Raw genomic sequence first — 17206 nt, forward strand, 5'->3', positions numbered from 1 at the left:
GGGATTTCTGCAGAACATTTTCATCATCCCACAAAGCAACACTGTACTTCTTAGCAATCACTTCCCCTTCCCACCCAGTTCCTGGCAGCCCTAATCTACTTTTTGTTAGGGAGGAACACTTTAAAAAGCAGTTTTAGATAATTGTGAATCATCATTGATATTACCCCAAAATTGAACAAGTGCTTGTTTGTTAAATGTAATTTGTAGTATGAAATCTGGAACCATATCAGTGAATTTTATTTCACTCTGTTACACCATAATCTGTTAGTTTGAATTGAGATATGTGCTTCCAGTTATGGCATAATAGTGATAACCCTTTCTTCTATAACAACCAAAAAGAAAAACATTTTCTAGACACCAGACCTGAGGCAACAAATGAAAGCAATCCCTGAGAGACAGGAAATAAATCGTATCTATGATTGCCTCACTTAACCTTGAGAGAGTTTTCAGGCCATAACACATGGAGGCAGAAATGCAACAGAGTCTGGCTAACTCCTTGAGTTGAGGAGACAGTGCTGAGTGTCCAGGAAGACCAGCACACCTAGAGTGCAGTGGACAGAATACCAGAAGAGAGATCTGGACAAAGAGCTCCAGAGATTTGTAAGGCGTTCTCTTCAAATATGAGAAGGGCACGGCAACCTACTCCAGTGTTCTTACCTGGAGATCCCATGGACAGAGAAGCTAGGTGGGCTCTAGTGTATGGGCTCGCAAAGAGTCGGTCACAACTCAGTGACTAACACACACTCCTCAAATATTCTGTAGAGTATTGAGCAGAGCCTGCAGGTAAAAAACCTACCTGAGGTTGGGGGAAGGACCATCTGGGAAGGTTTAGAGGGAGTGGTGCCTGGTGCCTGGTACAGGGCCAGTAATTGTGTTTGTTCCTATCACTGTAATGGTAACTTCTGATCCATGGGGCATTGAATGAAGTACACAGGACATTTTTGCCTCCCTAGTGGAGAACAGTCCTAGACTGGGCATTACTCCAGACCCATCTAACAAGTAAAAGCAAGACCTGGAAGAACTAAATTGTTTCCAGGTAACCTAACAGCAGTCTAGAGCAGAGCTCAAGAAAACTGATAAGATTACAAAAATATCCAGCACCCAACAAAGCTAAGGTTACATTATCTGTTATTCAATCAAAGATTAATTGGCATGCAAAGAGGCAGGAAGACATAACCAGTACTGAGGAGAGTGATCAGTTGATTTGAGCGAGAACTGTTTTTTTTTTTTTTTTAATGTGAGTTATATCTATTGGTATTTTATGAATTATAAATTAAAACATTAAAAAAATTAATTTACTTACGATAAACTAATTGCATATTAGCATAAATTATATTTCTATGAATAGTAACTCTAAAACAAAACAATATTTGATGAGAAAACTTGTATTGTTTTGCATTTTTGGAAATCTTTGTATGGCTTAAAAAGACAACTAGGTTCTCATGTGAGAATTAGGAGAAAATATTTTTCTCAGTTTTTATAACTACACTCCATTTCTTCAAAAGTTGAATAGAGATATGGAAGATACAAAAATTCATACTGAACTTATTGAGAATGAACTAACTATATTTGAAATGAAGAATACACTGGATGGCATGAATGATAGATTAGATACTACAGAAGAAAGGATTAACTGATTAATTAATTAAGAAAAGATTAATTAATGAATTAATGGACCTGAAGGCATTAGCTATAGAAACTATTCAAAATGTGAACATAGAGAATAGAATTCCAAAACTATAAAACAACTTTAAGTAGCTTAATGTACAAATATCTGGAGTCCTGGAAGAAGGGGATGGGAAGGAAAAAGTAAATACTTTCCAAACTTGATAAAAGCTTTAAGCCCATGGATCCAGAAGTTTAGTGAACTATAAGCACATGAAACATGAAGGAAACATCAAAGCATATCATAATCAAATTGCTTAAAACCAATGGTAAACAAAATATCTTAAACTGGCAGTGAAAAAAAAGTCATTAAATTTAGAGGCACAAAGGTAAGGGTGAAATCAGGTTTCTCACTGGAAACAATACAAGTGAAATGATAATATAGCAACATTTTAAAAAGATTGAAAGAAACTAACGTTAACCTAGAATTTTATAATTGGCAAGAATATATTTTAAAAAATACAGTGAAACTAAGACATTTTCAGATCTGAACTATAAGAAATGTTCAAGTACATGCTTCAGACAGGGTATATAATACCAGGTGAACCTCTGAATTTAAACAAAGAAATGAAGAGTACCAGAAATGGAAATTACTTGGGTAAATAAAGTTTTTCTTCTATTACTGAAGTAATTTTAAGTGATAATTGACAATATAATAAAGAACAGTAGCATTATATTTCGGGGTTTTTAACATATTTAGAAGCAAAATTCACAACAAAAACAGCTATATAAAGGCCAAAAGAGGAACTTCCTAGGTGGTCCAGTAGTTAAAATCTGCCTGCCAATCTTGGAGACATGGGTTTGATCCCTGGTCCTGGAAGGTCCTACATGCCACAGAGCAGCTGACCCCGTGCACCACAGCCACTGAGCTTACGCTCTAGAGCCCATGAGCCGCAACTACTGAAGCCTTCACGCCTCGAGCACGTGCTCTGCAGCAAGAGAAGCCACCACACGGAGAAGCCAGTGCACAGGAGACGCCCCTGCTCACCGCAACTAGAGAGAGCCTGTGTGCAGCAGTGAAGACCCAGCTAAACCAGAAATAAACAAATAATTGTTTTCAAAGGCCAAACGATTAAAGCATGGAAGTATAATGTAAGATTCTGACACTATATGTAAAATGGTATAATAACAATTAAAGCTAGACTGTGATACATTAAAGATACATACTATCCTATTATTTTTTCTTGCCTCTTGTAACAAATTACCAGAAATTTGGCAGCTTAAAACAACAGATAACATTTCCCTCACATTTCTGGAGGCCAAAAATCCAAAAACCATTGCTAGGCCAAAATCAGAGCTTCAGTAGAGTTGTGCTAGCTCCAGTTACACTAAGGGAGATCTGTTTCTTGCCTTTTTCCACTTTTGCTTCCTGCCAGCATTCTTGGGCTTATGACAGTGTCACTCCTATCTCTGCCTTTGGTCACGTTGCCTTACCTTTTTTTGTCTCTGTCAGATCTTCCTCTGCTTTTCTCTTACAGTAACATTTATGGTTACATTTAGGGTGTACGTGGATTTTCCAGCACAGTCCCCTCATCTCAGGATCCTTGGCTTAATTGCAGCTGTGTATTCCCAGTCACAGGTTCTGAGAATTAAGATGTCAATACCTTGGGGATACTGTTCAGCCTCCCATAACTATAAACTATAAAGCCACTGCTAAAATGACAGAGATGTTTAGTTTATAAAGCAGTGGTGGGGATAAAATTGAACCAAATCTTAGACTTAAAGCAGGCAGGAAAAGATAAGTGGTAACAAAACACAGATGGGAGGAATAGCAAGATGTGGCACCGTAAATGGTCTAAACACCCCAAATAAAAAGTAGAAATTGTCAGATTGGCTAGAATAGCAAAACTCAAGTGTATGCCAAACCTAAGAAATATGCTTTAAATGTAAAGATATACCATACTAATCAAAACCAAGTTGGAGATGTTACTTTAATATCCAAGTAGATTTCAAAGGAAAGCATATTACCAGAGATAAAGAAGTTTATTTCACAGAGATAAAAGGATCAGTTAATGAAGAGGATATTCAATGATTATAAATATTTCTGTTTATACTCTGGTAACAGATTTTGAAAATGCACAAAGCAAAAACTGATAGAAGTATAAGAAGAAATAGAACTTCTTCTCTCAGTTGATACAGCAGGTAGGCAGAAAATCATCAAGGATATAGTAAATCTGGATAGCCCTGTCACCCAGCCTGACTTGCTGGATATTCATAGACTCTTTGATCCAACGGTAGCAGAATGCAAATTATCCTTAAGTGTGCACAAAATATTTACCAAGAAAGACCATATTCTGGAACGTAAAATATGTCTGAAAAAATTCAAAAATATTCAAATCATTCAGGTTTTTTTTTTAACTGTAATGAATTCAGTTTAGCTATTTGTAATAGATATTTTAAAAATCTGACATAGTTGAAAAGTAAATAACATACTTCTAAATAACGCCTGGATCCAAGAGGAAATCATAATAGATTTTTAAAGTTTTTTGAACTGGAGTGAAAACACAGCATACCAGAATTTGTAGTATGTTGCTAAAGCAATAGGTAGGGGAAAATTTATATGACTAAATGCCCATATAAGTGAAAAGCAGAAAGGCCTTAAATAAATGTCAGTGTCTGTCTTAATAAACTAGAAAAAAGAACAAGTTAAATGAAAAGTAAACGGAATAAAAATAGTAACAAAGATAAAAAATACAATGAAATAAACATGCAGTAGAGAAAATCATTGAAATCTAAAGGATAACATTTAAAGTCTAACACTGTAACTGAAGACATATAATAAAGCCATAGTATTAGCGTAATACAACATCATATTAGCGTAAGAGAAAGATGATCAATGGAATATACAGATCTCCTTCATGATCCGAAAGTAGAGCAGTTCTCTGAAACCTTTTGTAAGATGAAATGGCATCAAGTGAAGAAACAATTACCTTGAGACATACCTGCTAATGGATGCACAGAATATTAAAGGATAAAGTATATATGCTTACAGACACAATTCAAAGCTATGGCAGCTTGATACTGAGATGATGAGTATAGTTCCTTGGGAAGGAGGTTGGTGGTGACACTCTTGCTGCTCAGAGTATGCCTCTCTAATGGCTTGCTACAAAACAAGCACTGAATGCTATTTTCACTTTTCAGCTGTTTTTGTTTTTTTTTCAAAGTGAAATTTTTCTTGGTTAGCAAAAACAAGTACTAGTGTAGACCCTTTTGTAAAAAGTAAAGTGGCGGAAAGAGAATGTTAAAAAATTGGGGATACCTGTGTTACAATTCCAGAAATAAATGCACTTTCATTAGGAAATTAGTGGTTGAAAAAGATGCAAAGACAGTGCTGTGGGGAAGGTGTAATCTTTTCAACAAATTGCGCTTCAACATTTAGATGTTCATATACAAAAAATGGAACTCGGATCCATACCTCACACTATATACTTAAACTAACTGAAAATTGTTCCTAGACCTAGATTTAAATTGTAAAATAATAAAACTTGCTGGAGATAACACAAGAGGAAATGTACTTTTGTCTTGGGCATCGTTATTTTAGTTAAAATGCAAAAGCACAATCCACAAAAGAAACACATTTGTAAATTAGACTTCATGGGAATTATAAAGTTGTCTTCCTCAGATTATGTGGAGTTGTACTGATAATAAATAAACAAGGTCCCTTCCCCATAGTGGCAAAAAGTTCGTGCGACACCCCATAAAGAAGGTATATACATGGCAAAATAAGCCTGTGTAAGGTGTTTATAGCATTAGTCATTAGGGAAACACATTTATCTACAAAACAATACTACCGTGTCCTATTAGAGTAGCTATAATTCCAAAGATCATACCACGTGTTGGCAAGAATGTAGAGAAATCTGAAGTCTTAGAATATAGAGAAATCTGAAGTCTTAGATGCTTCTGGTGGGAATATAAAATGATACAATGACTTCTGTAAACAAGTTGGTGTAAGCAAGTCATACACTTCTGCATGACTCAGTCAAACCACTCTTAGATATTTACCTCAGAGAAAAGGAACTAGATATCCAACAAAGTCTTATAGAAATGTTCATAATAACTACATTTTGAATAGCTAAGTAAAATCAACCCTAATGGCCAGCAGCAGATAAATAAGCAAATTTTGCTATGGCTAGACGATGAAATAAAACTTAGCAATAAAAAATAATGAACTGTTGACACATGTGACAATAGGACTGTTAAATTATTTTAAATGAAAGGAGCCAGATTAAAAAGAGCACATATGAATGATTCTATTTATATAAACCTCTAGAAAAATGCAGACTAATCTATAGTGACAGTGCAGATGTGTGGTTGCTGAGAGATGGGGCAGGCTGGGCTGAGGTTGGTTGGAAGGTGTAGGGAGAAGGTAAGAGAATTATGTGAGGCAGAGGAGACTTGGTATGGTGGATATGTGTTTTGGTTGCTGTACTGGTGATGGTTTTATGGATATATATAAATATGTGTCTGACTTACCAATTATACACTTAAGTTCCATGTCATTAAAACTTTTTGTTTATGGCTGTGCTAAGTCTTCCTTGCTGCTCAGGCTTTTTCTCTAGTTGTGGCGGGGGGGCTCCTCTCTCTGTGCAGGCTTCTCATTGTGGCGGTTTCTTTTGTTGTAGAGCATGAGCTCTAGGGTGTGGGCTTCAATAGTTGCAGCTTGCGATCTCCATCGAGAACACAGGTGCTCAACATTGTGGCTTGCGGGCTAAGTTGCTCTGCCACATGTGGGATCTTCCTGAACCAGGGATCGAACCTGTATCCTCTGCATTGCAAGTTTGATTCTTAATCACTGGACCACCAGAAAAGGCCCATTTCATTAAAACTTTTATTCAGAAAAACAATTAAAACTTGATTGGCCTGTCTTACGCTTTGCATGGATCTTTTACTCATGTATGACTTTGTAACACTCTGGGTTAATCATTTAGAAAATAATTTTTTACTAAATACAGTTGATACATTTCATTATGCAGTATCAGTCACATTCATTGATAGCACCGTTTTCATAATAAAAGTCTTAAAGTATTGAAAAGCTTTTAAGTTCATGTGGTACGTACAAGTTTTCCAGGATTATGGTTTTCTTTCTTTTTTTTTTTTGCTTGAAAGTGTGTTTTATCACTGGCAACAGATACTGGCAGTTCTTTTCCTTAGTTATTTTGGTCCAGAACATGTCTGTCCGGTATCTACAACCGAATAACTATTGTTTGTCAGTTCTTTCAGTTTGTTTCACAAAAAAGTGACTGATCTTGGAACTCAGTTGAACAAAGTGGTTTTTTCGAAGGCAACCATTGCAGCATAAGTACTTTTTGTATGTTTCCCATTTGTGACACCAAGTGTTGCGGTTTAATAACATTTGTCATTTTTACTACTTCTTCAAAGATACTTCCCCCCGCCCCCACCCTGCCTGAAAATATGTAGCATTGAATAGTATGATTACTGGTACATTTTAACTACCATTGCTTTTGCACCATTAGTGAAAATGTCAAACACAGTGAAAAAGGCAAATAACATCTTAGCATTATTACAAAGATTGGTTTTGACTTTTTGGATTGCTGAAAGAATCATAGGAACTGACCCTCAATAGCACAACCTCTGACATAGACTAACCTTAATGTAGAACATTCTTGCCACCACTCGTGAGTCAAGCTATGAATAAAGCTGGTAGTATAGAAAGGATTCTGGCCTCTGAGTTGTAACTATTAATATATTTTAGTCATAACTCTGTCCCAGATCTGTGATCTGAAGCCGTGGACTGTTGCTATTGGACCTGTATTGTTGCTATAATAGCTAACATCTGCCCAGGGACGGTGGAGCCTGGGGGGCTGCCGTCTATGGGGTCGCACAGAGTCGGACACGACGGAAGCGACTTAGCAGCAGAAGCTGAGTATATACTTTGTGCTCTGCACTTTGCCTTATATAACTCATTTTGCTTTACTACCACCTCATGTGCTGTCACTGCTATTATCACTCCCATTTTACAGATGGAAGTATAACAGCTAAGTTATTCACTTAAGTTCAGCATTGTTAAAATGCAGTCTGTTTAACATAGATTTTTCTTTCTCTGTATTCTTTGTTCTTAACCACCAAATTTGTAATTGGAAGGTGGTTGATCATGGACAAAATTATAAGACGTTTAGTCATTATAGGATTTTGTTCATAACCCTGTTGCTACCATTAATCTTGGTTCTCTTCTTGTCTCTTGACTATTTTCTGATCTGTAGATAGGCATAACTCAGAGATATTGCAGGTTTGGTTCTAGACCACTGCAATAAAGCAAGTCACATAAAAGTTATGTTTATAGTATATTAAGTGTGCGATAGTATGTCTCAGAAAACAGTATACATATCTAATTAAAAATACCTTATTGCTATAAAATGCAAACCATCCCTGAGTCATCAGTGGGTCATAATTCTTTGCTGGTATTTGGTGGCTGTTGTCTGATCAGGGTAGTGATTGCTACAGGCTAGGGTGGGTGTAGCAACTTCTTTAAATAAGGTAACAGTAAAGTTTGCAGCATTGATTGACTTGTCCTCTCATGTGTGGTTTCTCTGTAGCATGCAGTGCTGTTTGATAGCATGTTACTCACAGTAGAACTTGTTTCAGATTTGGAGTCAATCCTCTCAAATCCTGACTTTGCTTTATCAACTATTGTTGCCCTACTTTTTTGTGACCCTGTGGATTATAGCCTGCCATGCTCCTCTGTGCATGGGATTTTCCAGGCAAGAATACTAGAGTGGATTGCCATTTCCTTCACCAGTGCTTTATCAACTAAATTTATGTAATATTCTAAATCCTTTGTTATCATTTCAATAATCTTCACAGTATCTTTACCTGGAGTAGGTTGTGTCTCAAGAAACCTTTTTTTTTCTCATTCATAGAAAGTAGCTCCTCATCCATTAAAGTTTTATGGAGATGGTAGCAGCTCAGTCACATCTTCAGGCTCTACTTCTGATTCTAATTCTCTCGCTGTTTCTGCCATGTCTGCAGTTACTTCCTCCACTGAGATCTTCAACCCCTTAAAGTCTTTTGTGAGGTTTGGCGTCAAGTTCTTTCAAAGTCCTCCTAATGTTGATTTTTCCAACCTCTTCCCACAAATCATGAATGGTCTTTTTGGCATCTAGAATGGTTAAACCTTTCCAGGTTTTCAATTTACTTTACCTGGATCCATCAGAGCAATTACTACAGCAGTTATTGCCTTATGAAATATATTTCTTAATTAATAAGAGTTGAAAGTCAAAATCACTCCTTATCTGTGGGCCACAGAATGGATGTACGTGAGCAGGCCTGAAAGCAACATCAGTTTTGTACATCTCCATCAGAGCTCTTGGGTGCCCAGGTGCATTGTCAGTGAGCAGTAATACTTTGCAAAAAGTTTTTTTTTCCAGAGCAGTAAATCTCAACAGTGGGCTTAAAATATTCAGTTAACCACAGGTGAAGAGATGGGTTGTCCTCAGGCTTTGTTCTTTTTATAGAGCAAAGGCAGAGTAAGTTTAGCGTAGTTCTTAAGGGCTCTAGGGTTTTCAGAAAGGTAAATGAGCATTAGCTTCAGCTTAAAGTCACCAGCTACATCAGCTCCTGACAAAACTCAGCCTGTCCTTGGATGCTTTGAAGCCAGACAGTACTTCTGGATAGCTTGCTGCAGCTTCTCTACCAGCTTCTGGTTTTATGTTATGAAGACAGCTTCGTTCCTTCAACCTCAGCAACCAGCCTCTGGTAGCTTTAAATTTTCTTCTGCTGCCTCTTCGTCTCTCTCAGCCTTTGTGGAATTGAGACTTAGGACCTTGCTGTGGATTAGGCTTTGCCTTCGGGGAATGTTGTAGCTTGTTTGTTCTTCTATCTGGACCACTAAAACTTTCTCCATGTCATCAGTGATACAGTTTAGCTTTTTAAATTGTGTGTTCACTGGAGTAACACTTTCAGCTTCCTGTAAGAATTTTTCCTTTGCATTCGTAGCTTGGCTAACTGTTTGACACAAGTGGCCTAGCTTTCAGCCTCTCTTGGCTTTCAGCATGTCTTCCTCATTAACCTTAATCATTTCTAGCTTTTGATTTAAAATAAGACTTGAGTTTCTCTTTCACTTGAACACTTAAAGGCCATTAATTTGCCTAATTTCAGTATTGTTATATCTCAGGAATAGGGAGGCCTAAGAGAAGGAAAGAAATTGGGGAGGAGGAGCAGGGAAGACAGATGCTGATAGGTAAAGCAGTCAGAACATACACGTTTATCAGTTAAGTTTGTCGTTGGATATGGTTTGTGGCACCCCAAAACAATTCCATCAGAGGTCACTGGTCATAGATCATGATTACAGATGTAACAATAATAATGTAAAAGTTTGAAAGATTGTGAGAATTACAAACTGTGACATAGACATGAAGTGACTAAATGCTGTTGGAAAAGTGGAGCCAAATAGACTTGTTTGATGCAAGGTTGCCACAAACCTTCAATGTGTAACAGGGATATGCCTCTGAAGTACAAAAAACTAAAAGCACAGTAAAACAAGGTGTGTCTGTACCTGTGTTTCTTACCTTCCTAAGATTCTGCTCTTGCTGACAGGTAGATTTTGTGACATTTCTGTTGCTTTTGGTGCTGGTTTCATTTTGCATGCTTTTATTGTTGATATATACACTTAAGGAACTTAAAGTTTACATTATAAGTAGTAGTAATATTATCAGTGATAATGAAATACTATCATTCAGGATACTAAGGTTTAAGATTAGAATTGTGTATTTGCTAGATATTATCTAAATACCTTAATGAGAATATTCTGTTTGGGTAAAAACAGACATCTTATCATTGGGTTTTTTTTTTTTTTTCTTTTCTTTTTTTTGGCTGTGCTATGCAGCATGTGCTGCTGCACTCAATATGCCAGCAAATTTGGAAAACTCAAGTGGCCACAGGATTGGAAAAGGTCAGTTTGCATTACAATCCCAAAGAAAGGCAATGCCAAAGAATGCTCAGACTACTGCACAATTGCCCTCATCTCACACTCTAGCAAAATAATGCTCAAAATTCTCCAAGCCAGGCTTCAGTAGTACGTGAACCATGAACTTCCAGATGTTCAAGCTGGTTTTAGAAAAGGCAGAGGAACCAGAGATCAAATTGCCAACATCTTTTGGATCACTGAAAAAGCAAGAGAGTTCCAGAAAAACATCTACTTCTGCTTTATCGACTCTGCCAAAGCCTTTGACTGTGTGGATCACAACAAACTGTGGAAAATTCTTCAAGAGATGGGAATACCAGACCACCTGACCGGCCTCCTGAGAAATCTTTATACAGGTCAGGAAGCAACAGTTAAGAACTGGACATGGAACAACAGACTCATTCTAAATCAGGAAAGGAGTACGTCAAGGCTGTATATTGTCACCCTGCTTATTTAACTTATATGCAGAATACATCATGAGAAATGCTGGGCTGGAAGAAGCACAAGCTGGAATCAAGATTGCTGGGAGAAATATCAATAACCTCAGATATGCAGATGACACCCTTATGGCAAAAAGCAAAGAAGAACTAAAGAGCCTCTTGATGAAAGTCAAAGAGGAGAGTGAAAAAGTTGGCTTAAAACTCAACATTCAGAAAACTAAGATCATGGCATCTGGTCCCATCACTTCATAGCAAGTAAATGGGAAACAGTTGAAACAGAGACTTTATATTTTGGGGCTCCAAAATCACTGCAGATAGTGACTGCAGCCATGAAATTGAAAGACGCTTACTCCTTGGAAGAAAGGCTATGACCAATCTAGACAGCATATTAAAAAGTAGAGATTCGTCTAGTCAAAGCTATGGTTTTTCCAGTAGTCATGTATGGATGTGAGAGTCAGAGTATAAAGAAAACTGAGCGCCAAAGACTTGATGCTTTTGAACTGTGGTGTTTGAGAAGACTCTTGAAAGTCTCTTGGACTGCAAGGAGATCCAACCAGTCCATCCTAAAGGAAATCAGTCCTGGGTATTCACTGGAGGGACTGATGCTGAAACTCCAGTACTTTGGCCACCTGATGCGAAGAGTTGATTCATTGGAAAAGACCCTGATGCTGAGAAAGATTGAAGGCAGAAGGAGAAGGGAATGACAGGATGAGATGGTTGGATGGCATCACTGACTCAATGGACATGAGTTTGAGTAAGCTCTGGGAGTTGGTGATGGACAGGGAAGCCTGGCATGCTGCAGTCCATGGAGTCGCAAAGAGTCGGACAGGACTGAGCAACTGAACTGACTAACTGATGCAGCATGTAGGGTCTTAGTTCCCCGACGAGGGATAGAACCTGCTTCCTCATCAGTGAAAGCACGGAGTCCTAACCCTTGGGCGACTAGGAATTTCCCTTACCTGTTAATTCTCTTTAACAGTCCAGTAAGCCTAGAGAAAAGTTTTGAATACTTTTTAAATTAATTACTGAAACATCATTCAATTATGGGATTGAGAGTTTAGCAGTGAGGTAGTTTAACTGTCAGAATATGAAGTAAAAATATAAATCATTGTATTATCTAGTAGATTTTAATAACACCTGGGACGCTGCAGAAGTACTTTGATAATTTCATTGTATGTAAATACCTTTCTCCCTGTGTGTGTTATCATTAACCTGTCTTGGCTTTGGAGGAAATTTACACGTGAGTGATATCCTCAAATTGGCTCTTAACAGTATTTACTGAGCTGACTTGTTTTAGAGAAGGAAATTTCTTTGAGTTGCTTAAGAAAAGAATAGAACTTTCCCTTGGGGAGTAATACTAATGAGACTTAAATTTTAAGTTAATGATTGTTCAGTTCACTCAGATTTTCAGTTTGATAAAAGAAAGGAATTTAAGTTGGAATATTCAAATTTGAGGTTTTAGTTTTATCTGAGATAAGGGTTGAGTTGCTTTATAAATAACATAGCTTGGATTAATTGCTATATTTAATAGAAACATAGGTGTATATCTGTCATAATTTTAAATAACTAGTGCAAGGACTTCCCTGGTGATCCAGTGGCCAAGACTCTGTGCTGCCACGCAGGGGACCCAGGTTCAATCCCTGGTTAGGGAACTATAATAGATCCTACATGCTGCAACTAAAACCCAGCCCAGCCAAATAAATAATTTTTTTTTAAAGAGAGAATTAATGCAGATAAAAGAATGATTTTTTTTCAAATACTATATGCTTTTTTGCATAATAAACCGATTTTTCAAAAATTGTTTTATATTGATTTTAAACTTAACACCTGTCTTGATCCTGGATGTATTTAATCATCTGCATGAATGTCTTTCTCCCTAGATTGTCAACATTCTTGGTTGTTTCTCTATGAATTTTGAGGTTTTAACTACTCATTTTTAAAATAGAAGTAAATTTTATTTTTTGAGATGAAATTCATATATAAAGCATTTTTAAATACACAGTTCAGTGGAAATTAGTGTGTTTCCAGTGTTGTACAATCACCACCTCTCTCTAATTTCAGAATGTTTTCATCATCTCAGAACACCTTGTACCCATCCTTTCCTTCACTCAATCCTAGATAATTACTATTCTGAATATTTCATATAAAAGTTCATACAGTTTGGAATCTTTTATATTTGATGTCTTTTTAGTTATTATTAGCATAGTGTTTTCAGGGTTCAACCAGTGTTGAAGCATCAAAACTTCGTTCTTTTATGTGGGTGAACAATATTCCATTGTATGTATATACCTCAATTTGTTTATCCACTCATCTGTTAATGGACATATGGATTGTTTCCATCTTTTGGCTATTATGAGTAATCCTACTATAAATATTTCATGTACAAGTTTTTATTTTTATATGGGCTTAGGTTTTCATTTCTTTTGAATATATAGCAATAGTGGAATTGCTAGGTTATATGCTAATTCTGTATTTTTAACATTCTGAGGAACTGCCAAACTGTTTTCTACAGTGGATGCATTATTTCCCGTTTTTAGATTATATTTTATAGGCATCCTAGTGAATTTGAAGTGGTATCTCATTGTGATTTTGACCTGCATTTCCTTAATGACTGGTGAGACTGAGCATCTTTTCATGTTTTGTTTTGTATTTTCCATTTGTATATATTCTTTGGAGAAAGGAGAAATGTCTATTCAAGTTCATTGTTCATTTTTAAAATAGGTTACTTGTCTCTTAATTGCTGAGTTCCAAGAATTTTCTATATATTTTTATACTAAATCCTTATCAGACATGTGATTTGAAAACTGTATTCCATTCTGTGAGTTGTCTTTTCAGTTTCTTGATAATGTCCTCTGATGCACAAAAATTTTAAGTTTTTGTGAAATCCAAGTTACCTATTTCTTGTTCATGCTTTGGAGTCAAGTCTCTGAATCCATTGCCAAATTCGAATTCTTGAGTATTTACCCCTGTATTTTCTTCTAAGAGTTTTATAATTTTAGCCCTTGTATTTGGGTCATTGATCTATTTGGAGTTCATTTTTGTGTATGTAATTAGGAAGTTGTATATGAAATATATATATAAAATTTGCATGTAATCAGATTTCTTAGTGCCATTTGTTTTTTTGTTGTTATTGGTTTTGGTTTTAGGGGGGTTGTTTGTTTTGTTTTTTGGCTTCGCTTTGCAATTTTTGGGATCCCAGTTCCCTGGCCAGGGACTGAACCCAGCGAAAGCCTGGTCTCCCAACCACTGGACCACCAAGGAAGTCCCTCAGCACCATTTGTTGAGGAAGCTTTGCTTTCCCTATTGAATCCTCTTAGAGCCTTTGTAAAATATCAGTTGCACACAGGTATTGGGGTTTATTTTTAGACATTTAGTGGCAACTCTTGTTGGTGAGAGCTGGCCTCACAACGGCAATATCTAGATAGACAAAATATAGCTTTTGCATTAGTTTGTGCCATCAATCTATTAACAATACACTGTGAGAGATACTAATATAAAAATCCTTTGATAGTGCTTAAATACAGTTGACCATTGAACATAGCAGGGGTTAGGGTTACCAGTCCTCCACAGAGTCAAAAATCTGCATGTAACTTTTAATTGGTCCTTCCTTTCCTGGGTTCCTCCATATCCACAGTTCCACATTCTCGGATTCAAACAACCACAGGTTGTATAGTGCTGTAGTATTTACTATTAAAAAAATTCACATTTAAGTGGACCAGTACAGTTCAAACCTGTGTTGTTCAAGGGTCAACTGTATTTACATTCATTTGTAGGTAAAGAACTGTAATTTTTTCTTTTGCCCTTTGCAAGCAGAAATAGAAGACTAAGGTATTGGGTTTTTGTTTTTAAAGTTTATCTCCACCAAAATGGAGAAGCTTTATGGCTACTGTTGGATGTTCCTTCTGATGATCTTTTTTCACTTTTTGTTCTTGCAGTAACAGTACTTGCTGAGTAAAAATGAGTTTGAAGACTTGAAAATTTTATACTATTTAAGATATGGAAGTCTAAATGTACTGGCTTTCCCACTGTATACTTACTTTCTACTAGAAAATTTTATAGGCTTGAGTTTCTGAATGCACAATTAATTTATGATAAATTGAATTAGAAAAATATAGTATTCATATTTTATTATTTATTTTAAAACTGTATTGTGGTACATCTCAAAGAAAGTGGTAGAGTATTGTGAGGAAACACTAGGTATTAGATATATGGAAAAATACATAGTGTTGCTAAAATGTGTAACCTTTAAAGTACTGTTTATACAAAATTTATTCATTTTCTAAGGTGGTACCTGCTGTAATGGTAAACACTTTTAAAGAGGGGGAAAGGACCTAGTGCTGATTATGTCATAATTCCATTCATAATACTGTTGTCATGATCCTTTCTGAAAGACATGTAGCTGTATGTATCAGTAAGTTTCTTCTTAGGTACTTAATGACCTTGATGTTTTTATGTCTTTTATTCTTGCTTTAGTACCTCTATATTTATAGTCTGTTTTCAATTTTAGATATGAATATCGTGTAGAGATGGTTCATCAATCCTGCAATGATCCTACCAAAAATATCATTCGAGAATTTGCATCTGACTTTGAAGTTGGAGAATGCTGGGGTTATAATAGATTTTTCCGTTTGGACTTACTTGCAAATGAAGGATACTTGAATCGACAGAATGATACAGTGATTTTAAGGTAATAGGAAGCATTTGTATTTTGGCGTGTATCACAGGGAATAATGTCATCAGAAGTTTAAAGTCTTCACTTAACCAAGATGAATATTGTAATCTACACTAACTGTAATCTACCATGTTCTTACCCATTTAATTTCAGAAGTCCTGTGTGGTCAGTGAATAAGCTAGTGAGAAATGTGTGTGACATTTAGTTAGTAATTCCATAAAAAATGGACTTACCCAGTGGCTCAGCACTAAAGAATCTGCCTGTAATGCAGGAGACCTGGGTTCAGTCCCTGGGTCGGAAAGATCCCGAGGAGGAGGGCATGGCAACCCACTCTAGTATTCTTGCCTGGAGAATCCCATGCACTGAGGAGCCTGGCAGGCTACAGTCCATAGGGTCGAAGAGTCTAACACGTCTGAAGAAGCAACGGAGCTTGCTCGCTCTCCATAAAGAGTAAACTACTATTTCCAATAAACATGGTAATGTCCCATTTATCTGTTGAAATTCTAGCAGCTTCACCATTTGGAAATTCAAGAATAACATGATATCAAGTAATTTTTTTCCCCCACTGGAAATTTTATATTGTATTTGGATGGCTGGCTTTGTAAGCTTAGTTTCACAAAAACATTTTCAGTTTCTTCCAGATACTATCAAATTAAGGGAATGCAGATGAAAATTGATGAAAATAAGCTAAGAGTTGGTAGTTGATGTGTCATTTACAATACAGGACAGAACATAAGCAGGGACTACAGAATTGCAACAGCCCTGTTTAATATTGGGGTACTTTTATAATTCAGTTTTGGGGCATCATTACACCCAATTTTAATTTGATGATCAAAATGAGAGCTTGAGTAGTTAAAAAAAGAAATTCAAATATGTTTTGAACTGAGAGGTTTCAGAGTGTTTAACAGTTTAAGTTTCCATCAAATAATTTTAAAAGTTCTTTTTTCCTTAAAAGAGATTTAATATGTTTTTTTTTTTTCTGTGACTTTGTTTTTTAATTCTTAAGCCTTATATCAGACAGTTTACAAATTTGAGCTAATGACATAGCCCCTCTAATCCTGCTGAGTTGGCAAAAGCATGATTACCAACCACCGTATACAAATAGTTCTACAGTTGCGTTTCTGAATTCCTGTTTAAGACAACCTTGAATTATAACTTAGTCTGACTTTGTGAAGAATTAACAAGAAAAGTTTGTTAACATATCTTGTCACAGGGAATTTAAAAAGCATCTGATCTTAAAGATCATCTACAGAATGTGAGGTGCTAAATGCTCTTTATTTGATGCTATACATAAACCACACTAAAATGCCTTTCATTAAGTAAAAGGCTAAATTTTAGATAGAGAATTTTAATTAAATTGGCATAGTTTATAAAACCAAAAAGATAAAGTGGACTTTGTCAGTGTATTTTCAGTCCTTGCCTTAACAGGCTGATGAACACAACTTGAAACATGTGTGACTCCTCCTCTGTTTATGAGACAGTGAAGGCACCTTTTCAATATTTAAATAT

At 36.2% G+C, this 17206-nt stretch overlaps 1 protein-coding gene across 14 annotated transcripts in view; it reads left to right on the plus strand.

Annotated features, from left to right (window-relative positions):
- Positions 1–17206, plus strand: part of TRIM37 (tripartite motif containing 37) — a 151244-nt gene that overhangs the window by 58932 nt on the left and 75106 nt on the right. For 7 of the 14 annotated variants that reach the window (XM_086360616.1, XM_086360625.1, XM_086360615.1 and 4 more), the window contains exon 13: positions 15533–15712. The exons of 2 other annotated variants lie outside the window; for them this stretch is intronic. In XM_086360616.1, coding sequence (XP_086216742.1) covers positions 15533–15712 — 180 coding nt within the window. Of the gene's footprint in view, positions 1–10507; positions 10574–15532; positions 15713–17206 lie in introns of all 14 variants that reach the window. 5 more of the 14 variants (XM_086360614.1, XM_086360621.1, XM_086360612.1 and 2 more) reach the window with 1 other exon arrangement.

This window comes from Bos grunniens, chromosome 19 (genome assembly GCF_055505025.1).
Source record: "Bos grunniens cultivar Pamir isolate PY7600 chromosome 19, Bosgru_T2T1.0, whole genome shotgun sequence".
NCBI lineage: Eukaryota > Metazoa > Chordata > Mammalia > Artiodactyla > Bovidae > Bos > Bos grunniens.